At 44.2% G+C, this 22,798-nt stretch overlaps 1 protein-coding gene across 1 annotated transcript in view; it reads left to right on the top strand.

The window, feature by feature from the left end:
- slc38a3b (solute carrier family 38 member 3b) overlaps positions 1-22,798 on the top strand; it is a 104,723-nt gene that overhangs the window by 56,445 nt on the left and 25,480 nt on the right. Inside the window, exons 6-8 of the mRNA XM_055648068.1 lie at positions 1,118-1,210; positions 4,556-4,637; positions 20,821-20,903. Of these exons, the coding sequence (XP_055504043.1) occupies positions 1,118-1,210; positions 4,556-4,637; positions 20,821-20,903 (258 nt within the window). The remainder of the gene's footprint in view (positions 1-1,117; positions 1,211-4,555; positions 4,638-20,820; positions 20,904-22,798) is intronic.

Consider the following 22,798-nt stretch of genomic DNA (forward strand, 5'->3'; position numbering starts at 1 on the left):
ACTGGACTAAAGTGCTTATAGTCGGCATTGGCGTGACAGGTCGAGAACAATTTTCACCCTCATTGCGAAGAGTACAGCACATTAATAGGTCCGTTGATCCACAATGAATGTGCTGAACAGTGCAAAGATAACCTAATCTCCTCTGACTGCAAGTGATCCAAATCCCTTCATTCCCGGTCTATCCAAAAGCCTCTTGAACACCACTATCCTATATGCATCCACCACCACCCCTGGCAGCACGTTCCAGGCACCCACCAACCTCTGTTCACCTTAAAGCCATGCCCTCTAGTCTTTGACATTTCCAACCTGTGAAAAAAAGGTATCTCTCACAATCTCTTTGAAACCCAACGCTTTGCCCAATCTATTCATCAATGGCCCTACAATGGCCCAGCGCTTTGCCCAATCTATTCATCAATGGCCCTACTATAACATCATGCACTGCAAAGTAAACTTCTGTTTGTTGGCACTTCTGTAAAGCATGTTGGTGTGCCTCTGCTACGTTAAAGGTGACACTGAGCTGGTCCTGGTTGTTGTTAGTGTTTATTGGTCTTTAGTTTAGTGTATTGTCACGTGTACTGAGGTACACTGAAAAGCTTTTATTGCGAGCTAACCAGTCAGCGGAAAGACTGAGATTACATGATTACAATTGGGCCATCCGCAATGTGCAGATGCAGGATAATGTGTAGTGCAAGATAAAGTCCGATTAAAGATAGTCCGAGGGTCTTCAGCATGGTAGATAGTAGCTCAGGACCACTCTGATAGGATATTTCAGTTGCCTGATAACAACTGGGAAGAAACTGTCCCTGAATCTGGTGGTGCACGTTTTCACACGACAGTACCTCTTTCCTGATGGGAGAAGGGAGAAGAGGAAGTGACCGGGATGAGACGTCCTTGATTATGCTGGTAGCCTCGCTGAGGCAGTGTGAAGTGTAGATGGAGTCAATGGAAGGGAGGTTGGTTTGTGTGATGGTCTGGGCTGCGTCTACAATTCTCTGCTGTTTCTTGTGGTCTTGGATGGAGCTGTTGTTAATGGACGCTTTTAAGGTATCCAAATATTAACGTGAAAAATCTGGGATTCAACTCTAGTGACTGATATCTCCCTTTTCCCAACTCCCAGGAATCCGCGCTTATGAACAGCTCGGCTATAGGGCATTTGGAACCCCTGGGAAATTAGCAGCTGCTATGGCAATCACCCTGCAGAATATTGGAGGTAAGAAGTCAAACTGAAGATATGAAAACTGTTGTTTTTTTTAATGAAGTATTTACCTTTGATGGTGTTTGTTCTGGCATGGGCACTGTCCTTGAAGAGATCTGTGGGGAATACTGAAGGGATATACTGTTCTGCAATGACAGCATTAAAACTAGCTCACTTCAATTGTACCATTGTACACTGGGGATCCCTATAAACAGAAAGACAGGGTTCTGCCCGAGTCGACTGCTTGCCCCTTTTCCAGGGTTACGTCCAGGCCCGATGTCCCTTGAACAATAACACACGGTGTCCAATGACACTATGCGGGAGCTCATGGACCACTGTGCACTGCGATAGACTGACTGAATCCTATAGTAATTTGAAATTTAGTTAGATATTTGGCAGTCTGATCTTGTATTGGTAGGTGCTTTGTTATAGTACAATGTGTAAGTACTTCTATAAATCACTGAATAAATTCAATTTTGTTTATAAAAAAATACACGGAGAGCCAGTCCTAGGTAAACGGTACGATGCAAGAAAACCATTTTAATGTCGTCAGTGCAAAATGCCACTTTTCCCCAATGTGAACTGAGACCAGAAATCTATGAAAGTCTCTACTTCAGACGACTAATGGATCTCTAGTTACTGGGTTTACTCAAGATAAAGATTTTCAAGAACAGAGGATGTCAAGAGTAGAAACAAGGAATTGCAGATGCTGGTTTACACAAATTTTCACAGAGTGCTGGAGTAACTCAGCGGGTCAGGCAGCATCTCTGTAGACCATGGCCAGGTGATGTTTTGGGTTGGGACCATTCAAGTTTACTTTAGTTTACTTTATAGATACAGCATTGAAACAGGCCTGTGCACTAACCTATGCGCTAGGGACAATTTATTATTTACAGAAGCCAATTAACCTACAAACTTGTGCGTCTTTGGAGTGTGGGAGGAAACCAGAGCACCCGGAGAAAACCCACGTAGTCATGGGGAGAATGCACAAGCTCCATACAGACAGAACCCTGTAATGTGTAAGGCAGGAACTCTACCCCTGTGCCACCGTGCCGCCCTAAGTGTGATAGAAATTGGGAAGAGCGTGACGTTCAGCTATGAATGAGACTCAACATGAAGGCCACCAAGCCCTATTTCATACTCCTAATATGGGCTCTTGTTCTATTTATCCTTGTACCATTAAGGCATCACTGAAATTAAACCCCTGTCTCACGTTCCCGCTACGTTAATTCTACGTGATTACCACGAGTTTGATTTGTTTTAAACTCGGGATCATTCGTGGGTGGACTCGCACCGTGAGACAGGGCCATTAGCAAGATTAAAATGACTTTTGTTGAGAACACAATTTAAGGTAAACTTTTCCCAGGCTACTAAGCACAGGCACAAGAAAAAAATAACTTTGTTTAGTTAAAGGGACTATATTCTCAGTTCATAGAACCATTTCTTTTCCTCATATGGAGTTTAAATTACCACGTCTTAGATTAGTTAATAGTTAATAGGTCCAATAGTTATTTATAACTATTATAACTTTGGTAGGAAGCATTTCCTGGCATGAAATCCTGGTTTCCATGAAAAAATGCTCTATAATTGTTGATTTCCGTATGTATTTCTTTGGTTTTGTTAAGCTATCGGGCATTCCAGAGAAAAAAAACATTACCTTGTTTTTTTTTTAAATATGTGGGATTTGGACCTTTCTTCCCCCAGTGCAAAACTGTGCTTCCATCCTGTGATGCGCAAAATGTCTGTATAATCCTTGCCAGGGTATAACTGCATTGTTCCTGATGCAGTATAATGCCTGCACCCACTACATGCCCAGTCATTACTTTCAAGATACCTAAAGCTGACAAACATCTGCTCATTAGTGATTCATCGCATTTAATGCTCCCTCATTGGAGTGAGCCAACATCGCATTGCATCTGTGGCTTTCAAACATGAGTATAATTAATCTCAGTCTGATCACTGAATACCTATGTCCCTACCACATATTGGGGTGCCACGGTGGCATGCTGGTAGAGTTGCTGCATTACAACGCCAGAGACCCAGGTTCGATCCTGACCACGTGGACTTTCTCTGGAAGCTCCGGTTTCCTCCTACATTTCAGACGTACAAGTTTGTAGGTTAATTGGCTTTGGTAAAAATAGTATATTGTCCCTAGTGTGCAGGATAGTACCGGTGTACGGGGATCGCTGGTTGGCAGGGACTCGGTGGGCCGAATGGTTTGTTTCCACGCTGTATCTCTAAACTAAATTAAACTACATCCATTATAATTTTGTTTTGTTTACTCTCCCAGCCATGCATCATTAACAATGAACGTATTTAAGAATGCCAATGTTATCTTTCGACTCAGATTTGTGGGTGGCACAGGGACAGAGCTGGTGGAGCTGGAACCTAACTGCTCCATCATCCGTGGTTCAATCCGGACCTCTGGTGCTGTCTGTGTGGAGTTTGCAAGTTCTTAGAATCATCGCGTCATACAACATGAAAACAGGCCCATCTTGCCCACCATGCCCCATTTACTCTAGCCCCACCTGCCCCTCTAAACCTATCCTATCCACGTACCTGTCCAAATTTCTCTTAAATTTTATGATAGCTCCTGCCTCAACTAACTCCTCCGGCAGCTCATTTCATATACCCACCACCCTTTGTGTAAAAAAGTTACCCCGCAGGTACCTATTACATTTTTTCCCCCCTCACCATCTTCTGTGTTGGTTTCCCCAGAGTCCTCTGTTTTCCTCCTGCACCTCAACGATGCACAGATTGGCCACTGTAAATTGTCCCTACTGCGCAGGTGAGTGGAGGAATCGTGAGCTGGGAGTAGGGAGGTTGATGGAAATGTGAGAGAATCAAATAGGACGCTTGTGGGCTGAATGTGCTTCATTACCCAAGACTGTTTGTTGTAACCATCCACAGAAAGGATGTGTCAATGATATATAATTCTGTTGGATATTTCTAAATTAATAGAAAAAAAAAAGAAAGATTTGCAGTCATAAAATATCTTTCACAACCTCAGAGCGTCACAGTAGCAAAATATTGGAATAGGGAATACTCAGTAGGAAATAATCAATTCTGATGATGCTCAATGACCTGAAACATTGATTTCTCCCTCCACAGATGCTACCTGGCCTGCTGAGTATTTCCAACTATTCCTGTTCTATTTCAGGATTTTCTAAAGCACTTAACAAATAATTACACACGTCTGTCTGGCTTATTGTGACAGTTGTAATACAGGGACTAATGTTCCCAGAAATGTTTTGATATGGAACAATGTATTTGAAATGACCAGTCTCCACTCGAAGTTTCCAGATTGAAGATTTGTCCATTGTTGGGGTCGAATCTTTAATGATCCTCTTCTCCTTTCAGCCATGTCCAGTTACCTTTATATCGTGAAGTATGAACTCCCACTGGTGTTACAAGCCTTCCTCAACGTCGAGGAGAAATCTGGGTGAGTTGGAGCTCCTGTAAAGCAGAGCGGGTCCAATATTTGATATTGGGGAAGAGGTGGATCGAAATTTACAGAGCCTTTCCTCTTGACATTACTTTGGCTTGGTGGTCAGCCATTCATCCATTGGACCCAGCCAAGCAACCACCAGTAGTGATGGACATGCTCTCCGAGCATTTCTGGCCCCTGAATGCTCGAGTTAAAGCATTAAATATTGGTTACGCCAAGGGATATGTGATGGTATTTTCAAAACTATCACCATTTTGGTCGCAAACTGCACTAACACTGGCAATAGATGAAGTTTTAGAATCTTATTAGCAGCTTAACTGACTTAACCATACTGTACTTTGGACATACATAGATAGAAGACTGGAGGTAGAATTACCATGCGGTAATATCCAATGTCCCAAATTAATTTAGGTGGAATTAATAAAACTTGGACAAATTGCATGGGTCGGGGTAGGTGATCAGTGAATTTACTTTCATAGGAAGGCAGAAATTTGTCAACTATTTTTTTTGTATGTTTATTTTTGAGATATGGGTGTTGAAGAGCCAGTATATATTGTCCATCCCTAATTATCTTGAATAGGTAGTGGTGATATACATTCTTGAACTACTGCCGGCCTTGCGATCACCAACCCATTGATGAACAAAGCTACTGGGTGGGGAATTCCACCACTTACATTCAGCAACAACAAAACCGTCAATACTTTGCAAAATAAAGTACCCAGTACAACACACAATAGGTGCTGGAGTAGGCCATTTGGCCCTTTGAGCCCAGATCACTGTTATCATAGCTGATCATCCACAATCAGTACCCAGTACCAGACTTCTCCCCATATCCGTTAACTCCGCCATCTTTAAGAGCTCTATCTAACTCTCTCTTGAAAGCATCGGCTTCCAGTGCCTTCTGAGGCAGAAAATTCTACATTCACAACTTTCTGTGTGAAAAAGGTTTTCCTCCATATCCTTTCTAAATGGCTTATCCCTTATTCTTAAACTGTGGCCCCTGGTTCTACACTCCCCCAACATTGGGTACATCTAGCATGTCCAATCCCTTAATAATCTTATATGTTTCAATACGATACCCTCTCATCCTTCTAAATTCCAGTGCATACATGGCCAGTCGCTCCATTCATTTAACGTATGACAGTCCAGCTATCCCGAGAATTAACCTTGTGAACCTGCACTGCACTCCCTCAATAGCAAGAATGTCCTTCCTCAAATTTTGAGACCAAAACTGCACATAATACTCCAGGTGTGGTCTCACCAGGGCCTTGTACAACTTGCAGAAGGACCTCTTTGCTCCTATATTCAACTCCTCTTGTCATGAAGGCCAACATGCCATTAGCTTTCTTCACTATCTGCTGTACCTCCATGCTTACTTTCAGTGACTGATGTACAGGGACACCCAGATCTCATTGTACTTCCCCTTTTCCTAACTCGACAAAGTACTTTTCCAGTATTGGGAGAGTTTCGGACCAGAGGGCACAGCCTAAAAATAAAAGGACAACCCTTTAGAATGGCGATGAGCGGGAATTTCTTTATGCGTAGGGTGGTGAACCTGTGGAATTTATTGCCACAGATGCCTGGGAGGCTGTCATGGGTACTTTTAAAGCAGAAATTGATCGTTTTTTTGATTAGTAAGAGCTTCAAAGGTTTTGTAGAGAATGGGGCTGAGGGAAAAATAGAGGTACATGTTGTTCAGTGTGGGCAAGTTGGAAAGAAGGGCCTGTTTCAACGTTGTACAACATGACTCCATGATTCTATGTAGAAATTCTTAGAGAAAATGGTAGGAAAATTAAATGCTTCACACTTGACATCTGAATGAGTGAGATTTTAACAGAGCGAGGATTGTGCATAGTTTTTGTCCAGCGGATTGAGGGTTAGGCAATAATGCAATAGCTGGGAGCTGCTGTTGATTATCCAGGAGTGGGGTTATGCACTTTGCGACTGTGTTGATTTTGTGCGTGTTTAGCAGGTTGAGGGTCATGCACAGTTCATCCTTGGAGAACTTTTGCTTATTCACCAGAATGGAAATTAACGCAAGTATGGGTGAGGTTATGCAATTTTTCAAATGCAGATCCCTTGTTTTTTCAGCACTTTAACAGTTAAAGGAGAGTTACCGACGGTGGATGTGTCTTGGAGTTCCTGCAAGGGTTAGGAAAATGAAATATCAATCCCAGAGGGAGGCTCGGGGCTCCTGTTCATACATTTGTGAATGCAAGAAGAAACAGTGCCGCTCCGAAACATTTGTCAGTTGACCAGATGTACACAGAAGTTGCGCAATTGGCAGCAGGGCCTTGACAGTGAGGGGAAGAGGACAGCTGCAGGGATATAGAGGCCAGTCTATTTGCAGATGCTTCTGGCTGGAACTGGCTCAGGCACTTGGAAGCTTTCTGTTACAGCAAGGGTCTCCATTGGTGGACAATTACCGATCCCCATTGGTAGTTGCAGCCCGTCTGATTATATCGGAGGAACAAATATAGAACCCAGGAGTAACTCTTAATAAAGATTGCGTCGGGAAAGGGAGCGAAGTGCTACTCACAGCGTCTGTGCTATAGGTCATAATGCTAACAAGACTTTGTCCATTTGAATCCACTTCCTTAGGGATACACACTAGTATTTATGAAACGGTTGGAGCTGAACCGCTGTATGGTCAGAAGCTCACAATTAGAGCAACATTATTTTTATTTAATTTTTGTTCATTTTGTTCAGAATGAATGCACAGTGGCGCAGCGGTAAAGTTGCAGCCTTACAGCGCCAGAAACTCGGGTTCAATCCTGAATACGGGTGCTGTCTTGTACGAAGTTTGTACTTTCTCACTGTGACTACATGGGTTTTCTCCAGGTGCTCTGGTTTCCTCCCACACTCCAAAGGCGTAGAGGTTTGGAGGCTAATTGAGTTGAGTAAGAGTTGTAAATTGCCCTTGGTCTGTAGGATAGTGTTAGTGTACGTGGATCACCCGTCAGCACAGACTCCAAGGGCCTGTTTCCGCGCTGCATCTCTGAACTAAACTAACATTTGGTTATAGAATGGTATCAACACAATATATGGAAGATCTTTCCAGAAATGGGGGAAATCAATCAGGGGAAAGACCAAAATAATGTTTAGTTTTAGTTTATTACTAGACTAAGTGGGACTCGTTGGGTCCCAGTCACTGGCCTGGTCCCCCAACGCAACCCATTCCCCAATGCAATATTCCACCACTCACCTGTTCCCCAACAGCGGAAGCGTTCTGTAGCTGAGGGACAGGGACAGGGACAGCTTCAGGTGGGGCCAGGGGGTGTGGGGGAGGGGGGAGGGGGATGTGGGGGGGGGGGGGAGGGGAGATGTGGGGGGGAGGGACATGTGGGGGGAGGGGGGGTGTGTGGGGGAGGGACATGTGGGGGAGGGGGGTGTGTGGGGGGAGAGGGGGTGTGGGGGGGGAGGGGGTGTGGGGGAGGGGGCTGTATGGGGAGGGGGGGGTGTATGGGGAGGGGGGGGTCTGTATGGTCTGGGGGAGGGGGGCTGTATGGGGGGGAGGGGGTTGTATGGGGGAGGGGTGTGTGTGGGGGAGGTATTGTGTGGGAGAGGGGGTGTGGAGGAGGGGGGTGTGTGGGCTCACCGGATCCCAGCCCCAGCTCCGACCGCACTCACCGGCTCCAGGATCCGGCTCCGGACTCACTCAGCTGCTCCTGTCCCCAGCACCTTGGTATGCTTGGAGCAGAGGAGAACGGTGAGTAAGGTGGCAAAAAATCCTAGCGATATAACGTACAGTTTTTGCTGAAATTTTAAAATAACACAAACTGGAAGAGGACAAGATGAGAGTTTTAGTAATAGTATAGATTGTCACCTGTACTGAGATAATGAAAAACTTTTGTTTGTGTGCTATCCAGTCCAAGAAAAGGCTATACATGATTACATTAAGCTGTCCACAGTATACAGCTAAAAGATAAAGGGTACAACATTTAATACAAGATAAAGTCCAATTAAAGATAGCCAAACATCTCCAATTGGGTATATTCAGTTTTAATTTTAGAGATACACTAGACCAAGTGCAGACCCGTTGGGTCTGATCGCGCAACGTTCCCTCCCCGTAGCCCCCACGGGAGGCGTGGTCCTCCAACTCAAGCCGTTTCCGAACGTAAGATTTCAGCACTCCCCTTGCCTTCCTCGGCAGTGATTCAAAAAAAAATTCCAATTGCACCTTCCCTGCGTGATGCAATAGCAATTCACCCTCCTCCTGCTATTCGAGCCATTGTGACATCATCATTTGAAGCTGGCCGGTTTGAAATTCAAGGTAATTAATCAGTAATAAGTCGCGAAATAAAGCATAAAATGTTCGGTGAAAATGATCTCTGCCTCGAATGAAAACGTGTGAATCAGATTCAGAAAATCTTGGTAAGTTGGCATTTTTTAAGTTTTAATCTCGAATAACGTTTCAAATATAGGATGAATTCCTCACTGAGGCTCAGCACTGCTAGCTGAGCCATTGTGATGTCATCATTTGAAGCTGATGGATTTAATTTCAAAGTCTTTTGACTTTTCCAGTAATCAGTCGAGACTAAATCGAGAAATAAAGCATGAATGTTCAGATAAGGTGATCCTGGCCTCGACGGGATAAAGTCAACCGGAATATGTAAAAATGTAATCGTTACTGCATAGTGTGTTTGCAAAGATGTAAAGACAACCACATATACATATATACACACTAACAAGATCAGAGTTTTAATAAGTATATGATGGATGCATGGAAACAGGGCCTTCGGCCCACTGAATCCATGCCGATGAATGATCCTCATATACTAGCACTATCCTGCATACTAGGGACAATTTACAATATTTACAAGCCAATTAACCTACAAACCTGCGCGTCTTTGGAATGTGCGAGGAAACCGGAGCACCCGGACAAAACCCACGCAGTCACATCTAACCCATGCAAACTCCGTAAGTCAGGATCAAACCTGGGTTTCTGGCGCTGTAAGGCAACAACTCTACCGCTGTCCCACTGTGCCGCAGGGAGATGGAAGGCCAGTACTGCACTCTAGCTGATGAGGTCAGGAACGCACTAGCTGCATTTAATCTGATTTTTTACCCTATTCAAAATTTTAAAAGATTTTTGACAGCGAGAAACTCTTCCATATCAGAGGGCAAAAATTTAGGAGTTTGGGGGTTGTGCTGGGAATATGTGCCTTAAACTTCTCCTCCTCCAGCATCTGTTGCTGTTGGATGCAATGGATTGTAGGCAACAATGAGTTAATCAAGCAAACCAAACAATTCCATGGAAGTCACAGACCACCTATCACCGATCAGATTTTAACGTGTTTTTTTTTAAACATTTTGCTTATGCAAATTCAAGATTCCAATGTGCACAAGATCCTAAGGTAGAAGCTCAACAAATAACAAGAAAATAAAATGATTTTTTTTAAATGTTAAAACTCACTGAATTTTTGAAATATCGTAGAGAATGACACGTAAAATTGGTATTTTAAGAACAGGGAGTAAATCTAATTAAAAGCTCATTTATACCACATGCAACAGTGTTACGCTATCAGGATGTTTTTACTACAACATTAGTTTGCAACAGCCAGCCGTTTCTGCCAGTTCAATAATTTATAAAAGTTAAATGCGAGAAAGTTTCAAATCTGTTCACCCTGTGGCAGTTTGGCTTCATTGCAGCTGGAAAGAAAAGCCAAGTGGAGAAGATAACAAATATTTTAAACAACTCTGTAATAGTGCACTGCTTAAAAGAGATTTGACAAATGGACTGATAATTAATTCAATTGTAATTTTCATTTTTTTTAAATAGATGCATTTTGATAGGAAATGACAGTCTGTCGACTATTGCATATGGACTCAGTGGGTTGTGTTCATGCATGGGGTACTTAATCGGGGATTGTCTTTATGTATAGTAATAAGCGCACAGATCTATATGCAAAAAATGTACTTCACTGTACTTATGGTACATGGCCAATAAAAGAAGCATTGAACATTTTTCAGTATTTCGAGAAATAAGCAGGGAAGAAGTAATTAGTTGACTGCTTGTTTAGAAAACCTATATGGGCACAGTGGGCAATTGGCCTTGTTTTGCGGTGATAAAAACATTAATGGAAGAAATTACTATTGACACTAAAATAATCCTTGCCTATGTTTCAACGAGACATAATATTTAAAAATAGATTTAGACAACTACACACACACACACACACACACACACACACACACACACACACACACACACACACACACACACACACACACACACACACACACACACACACACACACACACACACACACACACACACACACACACACACAGTATTTTCCCCCTGCGTTCCTTCCTCGAGCTTCACAGTTTGTAACTCATCAATCCTTTTGTCTCACACCTTATATCTTTTCATCTCTGCTTTTGTCCAACCATTTGCCAATCAATCCCCCCCCCCCCCCCCCTCTCTCACCTTTTACAACCTGATTATATGTCAGGCCCCTCCTCTCCTCCAGCTTTCTGTCTCCCTCCCTGCAATCAGCCTTGAGAATGGTCCTGATCCATGTCCTCCAGAGATGCTGTCTGACCCGCTTAGTTTTATGTCCTTTGTTGTATTTAGATACACATCTCCCTGATGAATTAACTAACTTGCATGTCTTTGGGCTGTGGGAGGAAACCGGAGCACCCAGAGAAAACCAATGTGGTGACAGGGAGAGTGTGCAAACTCCACACAGACAGCACCCAAGGTCAGGATCGAACCCAAGGTCAGGATTGAACCTGGTTTTCTGGCGCTGCGGGGCAGCAGCTCTACTAATTGTGCCACTGTGCAGCCCTGTAACGGCCCAGTTATGGCAGCCTGAGGCAGGGGAATTACCAAACGGATTCCACTCTCATGTGGTAACGTTTTGGACTTAAAAAATGACCAAAACCACTGTATGTCAAATGATCATGATGCAGCTCATGTTAAAATTAGACAGCAGGAAGCAGAGGGATGTGCAGGAAGAAGCTGTGGATACTGGTTTAAAACGAAGACAGACACAACATGCTGGAGTAACTCAGCGGGACAGGTAGCATCTCTGGAGAGAAGGACTGGGTGACATTTCGGGTCGAGACCCTTCTTCAGACTGATGTCAGGGGAGAGGGGGATATATAGATAAGGACATGTAAGGTGTGAAAACAGGACAAAGGGAATAGAGATCTAGGAACATGTAGAATAGATCATTGTTAGCTGGGGGAAAGTAGCAACAAAGCAAACAGAGATAAAATGGTCAGAGAAATGGGAAGAGTTAGGGATGGAGGGAGAGGGATTACTTGAAGTTAGAGGTTAATTTTCATACCGCTGGGGTGTAATGTTGAACATGCATTCCTAATCCCACCCAGACCCTTTCTCATGTCTTCTGCTGCTGATGCAGCCTCAGTGTTTGACTTTTACTGGAGTGTGATTCTGCTGCATTTATATGGTGGTGTGACTCCCATAAACAAGTTAAGATGCTGATATTTTACTGGGAACTGCAGTGTCATTTAAACTGCCTTCATATCTTTAAAAATAATTTCTTTCCTATCTTCCCCACTCAACCTTTTGGGTTTTGAATATCTAAGTCAGGGGTCGGCAACCTACGGCCCCGAGGCCTAAACCGAAATCATCCGCCCTACCAAGCGCCCTGAGCAGCGGCCGAGCTCTGTCTGCACCGCATCCTGCGCAAAGCCGCCCGCACGGCCGCGCACCTTCTGTGAACACGTTTAAGAAAGAACTGCAGATGCTGGAAAAATGGAAGGTGGACAAAAATGATGAGAGGGATAGACAGAGTTAACGTGGATAAACTTTTCCCACTGAGAGTAGGAAGATTCAAACAAGGGGACATGACTTGAGAATTAAGGGACAGACATTTAGGGGTAACATGAGGGGGAACTTCTTTACTCAGAGAGTGGTGGCTGTGTGGAATGAGCTTCCAGTGAAGGTGGTGGAGGCAGGTTCGTTTTTATCATTTAAAAATAAATTGGATAGTTATATGGACGGGAAAGGTATGGAGCGTTATGGTCTGAACGCAGGTGTATGGGACTAGGGGAGAATACGTGTTTGGCACGGACTAGAAGGGTCGAGATGGCCTGTTTCCGTGCTGTAATTGTTATATGGTTATATGGAAATGCTGGAGAAACTCAGCGGGTGAGACATGCAAGGATTGAATGAGGCTGCCTCACCGCTGAGTTTCTCCAGCATTTTTGTCTACCTTCTGCGAACACGTGATATGATGCCTGCCATCCGGGGCGGGAAGGGGGCGGGATCCATGTGTACACGTGATGGATGTGGCCTGCCATCCGCTCACAGACATACGTCCCGGCCCCTAAACAGAACAAGGTTGTCGACCCCTGATCTAAGTAGAAGGAGATAGAGGGATTGGAACTTGCTTGAAAAGAGGAGTGCACCCATGTGCCTTACTGAAGTGGTTCACTAAAGACTGCGCTAATTCTTAGACCTAAAACGGACATTTAAAGAGGTCACAATGTAAGTGGAGTTTAGCTTAGTTTAGTTTTGAGATACAGCATTGAAACAGGCCCTTCAGCCCAATGTCCACGCCGACCATCGATCACCCGTTCACATTAGTTCTACATTAACCCACTTTCTCATCCACCTCCAATGAGAAATGAACCAATTAACATAATTGAGGCCAATTAACCCACAAACCTGTACATCTTTGGGTGTGAGAGGAAACCAGAGCGCCCGGAGGAAACCCATGCGGTCACCGAGAGAACATGCAAACTCCACAGAGACAGCAAATGAGGTCTGGATCAAACTGGGGTCTCTGGCGCTGTGCGGCAGCAGCTTTACCAGCTGCGCCACTGTGCCGCTCTGAATACCTCCTGCATTTATAGTGAAACCATATGTCTGTTTTATACAAAAGAACCTTTAGTTCTAGTACACTGAAAATGTTCCACTGGAATCTCAAAAATCCAAGAAATGAACACGGCACTTGGTGGAAACGATGGGTTTAAGGAATGAGCTGAGCGTGGCCGCAGACTGCCGTTAAAGACTCCATTCGAAGGTGTTGCAGATGCTGGCAACAGCAGCATCCATTCAGGGCCTGAGTCATAAAACTGAGCATCTGTAACAGGATCACGACGGCCAGTCCAAAGACTGCCACCGTCAGAGCCAGAGGGAATACTGCGTTCTTTCAGCCACGAAGATACTGAGAATGATTGCACAGTGGTGCATCGGTAGAGCTGCTTCCTAACAGCGCCAGAGACCTGGGTTTGATGCTAAGTACTGGGTGCTGTACGTACAGAGTTTGTACGTTCTCCCCACGATGGTGAGGTTTTTTCTGGGTGCCCCCGAATCCCCCCACATTCCAAAGACGGGGTTAATTGCCTTTTATTAATTGTCCCTAGTGTGTGGAATAGAACTACTGTACATGTGATCGTTGGTTGATGCGGACCCGTTGGGCTGTAGGGCCTGTTTCCACGCTATATTTCTAAAACAAAAAAAAGCAAACATTGGTGCCTCGATTCTTCCCTTGACCCCGAACAAGGCCGGCTTACCCCTCTTGGAGAGCGGCACGGTGTGCAGCAGTAGAGATGTAGCCTCACAGCCTCAGAGACCCGGGTTCAATCCAAGGTGCACTCAGTACACAGTTTGTACGTTCTCCCTGTGTCGGTAAGGTTTTTTCTGGGTGTTCCTGTTTCCTCCCACATTCCAAAGATGTGCCGGTTTGCAGGTTAATTGCCTCCTGTAAATTGATCCTAGTGTGTAGAATGCGAAACTGGGAAAACGTTGAACGAGTGTATAAGTGATCATTGGTCGGTGCAGACCCGGTGGGCTGAAGGGCCTGTTTCCGTGCTGTATCTCCAAACTAAACTAAACTAAACTAAATCCATGCAGTCACAGGGAGAACGTGGAAACTCCACACAGACAGCACCCGAGGGCTCTGACAATGTGAGGCAGCTCACAAACTTAAAAATCCATTATTAAGTTTGTAGACATCAATGGCAAGATCAACGTTTACCGTCCATCCCGGGTTGACCCAGAGCTGTAATTGAACTTCTTCTGGAACTGCTGTAGCATAGAGATGTAGTTCTTTAGACAATAGACAATAGACCAATAGGTGCAGGAGTAGGCCATTCGGCCCTTCGAGCCAGCACCACCATTCACTGTGATCATGGCTGATCATCCACACTCAGTACCCCGTTCCTGCCTTTTCCCCATATCCCCTGACTCCACTATTTTTAAGATCACTATCCAACTCTCTCTAGATCTGAAGGTACACAAAAATGTAGGAGAAACTCAGCGGGTGCAGCAGCATCTATGGAGCGAAGGAGAAAGGCAACGTTTCGGCCCAAAACGTTGCCTATCTCCTTCGCTCCATAGATACTGCTGCACCCGCTGAGTTTACCCCAGCATTTTTGTGTACCTTCGATTTTCCAGCATCTGCAGTTCCTTCTTAAACACTTTGTCTCTCTAGATCTGGGCAACTTCAGAGAGCAATGAGGGACTCATCAGATACAGGTTTGGAATAGTATCACGTGAAGCTCTGCTGGGGTAAAGCTAATAAGTTGCTTCCATTAAACAGACGGATTTATACGACAGTACATAACAAGGTATCCATTTTACACGGCAAAATGAAATCTATCCAACTGACCGATCATTCCAATACCTGACTCAATGGTCGTTTATTGTCACGTGTTCCTAGGTACTATGAAATTGTTTTTATATATACAAAATATATCCAAAAATTTGGATATGTTTCAGTAAAATCAGTAATATCTTCAGTAAAATCTTCAGTAAAAACAGGTTCAATGATTGCCGTGTAAAGAGGGTAAGATTCGTAGTTTACGCTGAGGCAGTACACAAGAGTCGACACGTTTCCGATGCCATCTTGTGTCCTTCAAGTTTTAAAGTTCGTAAAAATGTAGAATGTTAAATTGGCCTCAGAGGCCCGTTGTCCTGGCTGACACTGGGTCGGAGTTGCAGGGGTCGTCCTGGCCTGGCGAGGATGTCGGTGCCCTCCACCATCCCATCGTGTTGCTATAGGCCGCGTCCGATACGCCTGCTCGCCTGTCCTCTGAGGGGCCTCCAATGATCCCCTGGCTGCTGCTGGAACCTCCAGCAGGTCCTCTCCATATACGCAGCGAGCCGCGAACACGCCATCCCTCAGCTCCTGCGGCCATCGCTCCTTCTCCATGCCCCAGGGCATCTCCCACAGCCAACCTCAGAACACGCGGGGCATCTCCAAGGCCTTGTGTACTGATTCACTGGCACAACACTAGGTGGGCAACGGTGTGGGTGCTGCCTTTGTGATTCTATTCATTGCTATGTTTCAGCAGAAGTGATTTATATTTGCTCCATCAAGCATCCTATCTGCGATCATGCATCATTTAGTCTGTTAGAGGGGCAGTGAAAGGCAGACGAGTGCACATGTTAGCACAGATACACACACACACACACACATGCAACTGATGTTGCAAGTGTGCTTATCTGTAATTCTATTCAAACAAGGCAGGCAATTAAAAATACATCATAAAAATGCAAGAGTAAATATTAATTTGTGTAATGTTCTGTGCTAACTAATCGGTGTGCTCATATAACGTCACTACAAAGCTTGTTTGGTTTCCTCCACTTTCAGTCAAAAAGTCATCTCCATGAAAATATAAATAAATTGTTTAATTGACATTTCTGCTGTAATTTATAATTTCCCTCGGTTCTTTACAATCGGGTTTAAGCCGCTTTATCTAGTTCACCCTGCTTAGATGTGTTTAGGTTCACATGCTGATTATCACCTAGTTACTAGGAGACAGAAGGAAGTAAGCTACTAAGGACTCTTGTATCAATGTATTTGTTTTAACTGTGTCTGGTTAACTGTGGCTGTTGCTAAGACCATCTATGGTCAGTGAGATTTGGATGCTGTGTATCAGAACTTCTTTGGTGCTAGGAGAAATGTATTAAATACGCAGTGAATTATATGCCAACACATGCTTTGAAAAATCTATTGTGCATGGGACTCGACATGTTGTGTAGTTTAGTTTAGAGATACAGCGTGCAAGCAGGCCTTCCGGCCCACTGAGTCTGCGCCCACCAGCGATCACCTGTACACTAGTTCTATCCTAAACACTAGGGACAATTTACAGAAGCCAATTAACCTACAGACCTGCACATCTTTGGAAGGATAGTGGAGCACACGGAGAAAATCCACGTGGTCACACACAAACGTGCAAACTCCACACAGACAGCACCCAGTAGTCAGGATTGAACCTGGGTGTCTGGCACTGTAAGGCAGCAACTCTACCGCCGTGCCACTGTGCCAACCTGAAGAGACAACAATTCAGGACATGCACATTTAATCACAGCAATTGTAACATCTTCCCCTACAACTTCTCCCTCACCAGATCTAAACACTCCTCCAGGTGAAACAGGAGTTCATCTGGACCTCTTCCACCCTGGTCTATTGCATCCGGTGCTCGTAATATGGCCTCCTCGACCGGTATCCTTTGTCTTCTTGCACATTTAATGCTCAGAGATCTACTTTCAGCTCTGAAACCCACCACTGGTTGAACTGAGGAAGATAAATACACTCAGTGTGATGGTGGAGTGCGGGATTTGTGGTTGGAATTGATCCGTGCAGAGATAAAGATCAATGCTGAGACTATATTTAAAAGACACTTGGATGGATACTTGGATAGGGGAGATTTAGAGGGATACGGACCAAATGCAGGAAAATGGGTTGGCATGGATGATTTGGGCCAAAGGGCCTATTTCCGTGCTGTGTGACTCTATAAAGGAGGTGAGGGGCCAAGGATGGGTAAAATTCATACTCTCCACTCACTGACATTTCAACACCGTGTAGACGCAGAGATGAATAGAACAATGGGTTGGAGTTTGTGGAAGAACCGCTCTGCTCTTGGACTCTACCCAGTGTTGTTGGCTTGAGCTTACCAAGCTTTGGCCCTGAGCCAGGAACTCGTGGTTAGATTTCCAGTCGTGGATCTGCAGATGTAATCTAAGCATAGGGCAAGACCTTAAATCATGGGTTTGTCTATTCTTGTATTTCCATTGCATGTTGAATATTTCTAGACAACCCCAGCAGGAAATAGGTCAACTACTGGTTTGGCCAAAATGATTCCATGTTTCCTTATAGCATTGAAGGAAGCCATTTCATCTCATCATCAAGTCTATGCCAGTTCACAGCACAATCTTACTCTCTACTAATTTCTCCTCTAATTTATTCTCCCCATATTTCTCATAACTTCCCCTCAGAATCTACTATTCACCTGCACGTTAGAGACAATTTAGATTGACCAATTTTCTACCAACCCATAATCCTTGGGATGCAAGCGACTTTAGACTTTAGAGTTACACCGCGGAAACAGGCCCTTCGGCCCACCAAGTCCATGCCAACCAGTGATCACCAGTATTCTGGCACATACCAGGGACAATTTTCCCACTTTACCCAAGCCAATTAACCTACAAACTTGGACGTCCTTGGGATGTGGGTGGAAACCAGAGCACCTGGAGAAAACCCACGTGGTCACGGTGAGAATGTGCAATCTTTGTACAGACAGCACCTGCAGTCAGGATCGAACCCAGGTCTCTGGCGCTCTAAGGCAGCAACTCTACCGCTGTGCTACCGTGCCGCCTTAAAGAGTAAACTGGGCTGCCGAGGAAAACTCACAAGGTCACGGGGAGAACATGCAAACTCATGAAAGACAGCACTGGAGGTCAGAATTGAACGGGGTGCCTGGAGCTGTGGAAGCAACTCTGCTAGCTGCATCACTGTGCCGATGTAGGAAAGATTCTAGAACATTGATTGATTGAAGGATATAATTAATGAAGGCACAAGGAATTCACTGATTATGAAGTCCTCCGAGATATTTTTACATGTTACAGGAAACGGATAAATTATTTCTCAGACTGAATGTTGAAGCTCAAAAGTGTGCACCACCAGACTCCGGAACAGCCTCTTCCCCTCTGTTATCAGGCTTCTGAATGGTCCTTCCATAAGCTAGGTACTGTCCAATTCACCACCACCTCTTTGCAGGCATTGGACTTTGTCTATGGAACTGATGCTGAGACTGACATTCTGCACTCTGTATCTCCACCCTTTGCTCTGTTGTATCTGATCTATGATCTGATAAGATAGGATGCAAAACAAAGCTGTTCATTGTACCTCGGTATACATGACAACAATAAACCTAAACCTATTCGCATTGTGCCAAATGCCAATCGCTATTGTGTTGCACTGTTTCATTTATTTACAAGTGTTGTACAACCAACCTTAGCTTTTTGTGAACGATCAAAGTCCAATGCATCAGATCCCAGCAGGTCCCAATGCAAGGGTTCGATCATCTCTTTGCCTCTGCTGGACCTTCTGTCGAGGAAAGAGATAAAGAACGTTCCCCCCCCTCCACCCCCCACATAATACAAAACTAAAAGTACACTAATTTTTGGGGGATGAAGATAGGGAGGGGGAGATTTAATAGGAACCCGAGGGGTAACTTTTTTACACAAAGCATGTTAGGTGCATGGAACGAGCTGCCGGAGGAGATAGTTGAGGCAAGTACTATCACAACGTTAAAGAAGCATATAGATAGATAGAATAGGTTTAGAGGGATATGGGCCAAGTGCAGGCAGGGGAGACTAATGCTGATGGGACAAGTCAGTCGGTGTCAGCAAGTTGTGCGGAAGGGCCTGTTTCCACGCACTATGATTCTGAGTCCAAAACCGTAAATCACCCGTTCTTTAGGTTTAGATTTGCACTGAGGTACAATGAAAAGCCTTGTTTTGTTTGCAATCCAAAGAGATCAGATAAGACTATATCCAAATACAATCAAGTCAAACTCGAGTACAGTAAGTACAGCAAGGGAAAAGATACAGAGTGCAGAATATAGTTCTCAGCATTATAGAGCATCAATTCCACAGACAAAGTCCAATGTCCGCAATGGGGTAGAGGTGACTTGGGCAATGCCCCAGTTTATGGAAGGACCATTCAGTCACCTGATAACAGAGGGGATGAAGTTGTTCCTGAGTTCTGTTACCAAATGCTCTTCATTTTGTAGTAGAGTACTTCCTTGAATACAGAACAACCAGCCAACGTAGCCAGAGGCTGAACTACAGAAGACTGTGTCTCCAGACAAGAACTGCCAAAATATTTTCAAAGTTACTCACCTCTTGGCAAAGAGAACAGGCTTTCTGATCAGAACATGCCCAGAATAACATTTTATTGCCGCTGAAACAAAGTGCTTTTTCAAAAAATTTGATACGCAAGTTCAAATTTCCGCTACACAGCGATCAAATCAGTTCGTAAGATAGGTTTGAATAAGGGAGTGATTTTCATTTAATACTGATTTTCAGCAAAAAAGCAACACTTGGAGTGAGGAGCAAGACTGGGTTTGTGGACCATCTTACATCACATTCCAAAGTGCATAACAACCAACTAAGTACTGTTTGAAGTGCAGTCACGGTTTTAATGTGGGAAATAATTTGCACAGAGCCTGCTTCCTCAAGCGGCAACCTGTTAATGGAGCAGATAATCAGCCTTAGTGATGACTGAAAGAGAAACATGGGCTTTGACACAGTCCCTCCAATAGCGCTGTGAAATCTTTGAGCAAGAACCGTTCAGTTTGCAGTGGGATCTATTGTGAGCACGTTGAATGCTTCAGTAAGATGATGAAACCATTTAGAGACCTGGAAAACGTCACCAATTCGGTTAAAATCTAGTGGCAACCTTGCTTTCAATTCACTTTATGGCTGGACCCAGAACTCCTGGTCAGAACAGGAAGATATTTAAACAGTTTCGCTAAACACGTGCACATGGTCCAGCAAGCCCTACTGGATCTCCTAGTTGCCAACCATTTTAACTCCCTATAAGACTTCATGATCTTTTAGAGGTGTACAAAATCGGGAGAGGAGGAGATTGGGTAGAGCAGGATCGAGAACCAGAGGGCATAGGTTTAAGATGAGGGAGGAATGATTTAATAGGAACCCGAGGGGTAACCTTTTATACAGAAAGGGTGATGGGTGTATGGAACAAATTGCCAGAGGAGGTAGGAAAGAACTGCAGATGCTGGTTTAAATCAAAGGTAGTCACAAAATGCTGGAGTAACTTTTCTGTTACGGGACATACGCCAATAAAACATTCTTGGCTCTTTTGACTTGACTCTTGAGTCTTGATTGTTAATTTCCCACTGGAGTTTCCATGTTAACTTTTACTTGAATTCTATTTTATTTCAGAGAATGGTACCTGAATGGAAACTACCTGGTGATCATCGCCTCTGCCACTGTCGTGTTGCCTCTGGCCCTGATGAAACAACTCGGTTAGTTTTGGACACATTGTGATATTTCTGTGATAGAATGCGAGAGAAATTCACTTTTGTTGACTCGGGTTGATGCACCACTTTGTGATGCTGGAGGGGTAGGAATTGCCACTCCAGCAGTGATATTAGAGTTCAGGATCTGTGCAATATCCTTATGTTGCTCGTGCCATTTTTAGAGCATGAAATGCACTATTTTAAAGCATGTAATGGAATGTTGAAAGGTCTCAAGAACAAAAATCAGAGAAGAGGGTGGTTCTTCTTTTTTCTTATCGTGTCCATCTTGTTACAAATGTTGACATCGCTGTCATCGTCCGTCCTGAAAAGGACGCAAGCTTCCGGCGACAATCAGTGGAAGCCATCACTTGTTGCAGTTTTTATGGTGATAGCAGAATTAGCTCAGGATACATCCAGTTTCCAGTCCCGCGACGTGGACACTTCTGCTCTGGGGCCATGAAAGTGGTGAGGATAAGGAACAAGGTGCCAGAGGGACAGATACAAAATGCTGGAGTAACTCAGCGGGACAGACTGAAGGGCCCCGACCCAAAATGTCACCCATTCCTTCTCACCAGAGATGCTGCCTGTCCCGCTGAGTTACTCCAGCAATTTGTGTCTATCTTCTGTGTAAACCAGCTTCAGCAGTTCTATCCTACGCATTTTGAGCTGCCGGAGGAGGTAGTTGGGGCAGGTATTATAACAACATTGAAAAGACATTTGGACAGGTTCATGAGCAGCCATGATCATATTGGATGGCGGTGCAGGCTCGAAGGGCCAAATGGCCTACTCCTACACCTGTTTTCTATGTTTCTATGATAGGAAAGGTTTAGAGGGACCAAATCCAGACAGGTAGATATAATGTGGATGGGGCATCTTGATCGGCACGGTAAAGTTGGTCCTAAGGCCGTGTTTTTGTGCTGTATGACCATGACTCTAGATGGGCTGGTCTCCGTGGCAAAGGGTTTAGGGAACAAATAGACTCAATCTACTAGTTAGCAAGTGAAAAGCGGGAGAAAAGCACACAAAGCGGTCATGGAAACTGTGGAAAGTGCTGATCTCAATCCCGTGCTTTTAGCTGGATACCTAGCCTTAGCATAGAGACATTCTGGATAGTGTGGACCAAAACCAAAAACACTGTCATATGTAGAAACTCCATACACAGCACCCGGGGTCAGAATTGAGCCTGGGTCCCTGGCGCTGTGAGGCAGCTGCATCACCGCACCGCCCCTGCCAATGGCACAGTGATGGTGAACTATATTCTTGAATGACCATACTTCCCTGGTGAAGATACTCTCTCAGTGCTGTTGGGTGAGGAGTTCAAGGATTTAAATCCAGTGATGATGAAAGGACTGATATATACATTTCAGGATCAAATTAGGGTGGACAGTGGTGGTATACCCAATGACTTGGGCTCCACAGCCATCTAGGCAATTAATTTCCCAGATTCTCCACCCTCTGACAAAAAGAAAATCCTCCTCATGTCCTTTCCAACGGCACGTTCTTTTATTCTGAAGCTGTGCCCTCTGGTAGCAATGTTACAAAATTTTGAGATTAAAAAAATCAAGTCTGCAATTTATCCCATCAGATAAAGCATAAAAAGAAGTTTAATTTGACACCTAATTCACTTTCATATATTAAGTAATAAAAAAGTTATGGCCATTTTCATACTCGGAAATTAGCATCTTGTTCCCTATTGATTTTCTATGGACATAACAAAAAAGCTGTGATCATGGACAGTCAAAAGCCCATAACCTTCTTAAAAATTAAGAGAACTGAATGAAATTTTCAGTTATCATAGATTGAACCATTCTGAAACAAATATAAAATAATCTTACTTGGATGACCTGAAATTAACGCATATAATTAGTTAGTTACCCAATTGTAGCTAATTTCAAACTTCA

The sequence above is a fragment of the Leucoraja erinacea genome, chromosome 16 (genome assembly GCF_028641065.1).
Source record: "Leucoraja erinacea ecotype New England chromosome 16, Leri_hhj_1, whole genome shotgun sequence".
Lineage (NCBI taxonomy): Eukaryota > Metazoa > Chordata > Chondrichthyes > Rajiformes > Rajidae > Leucoraja > Leucoraja erinaceus.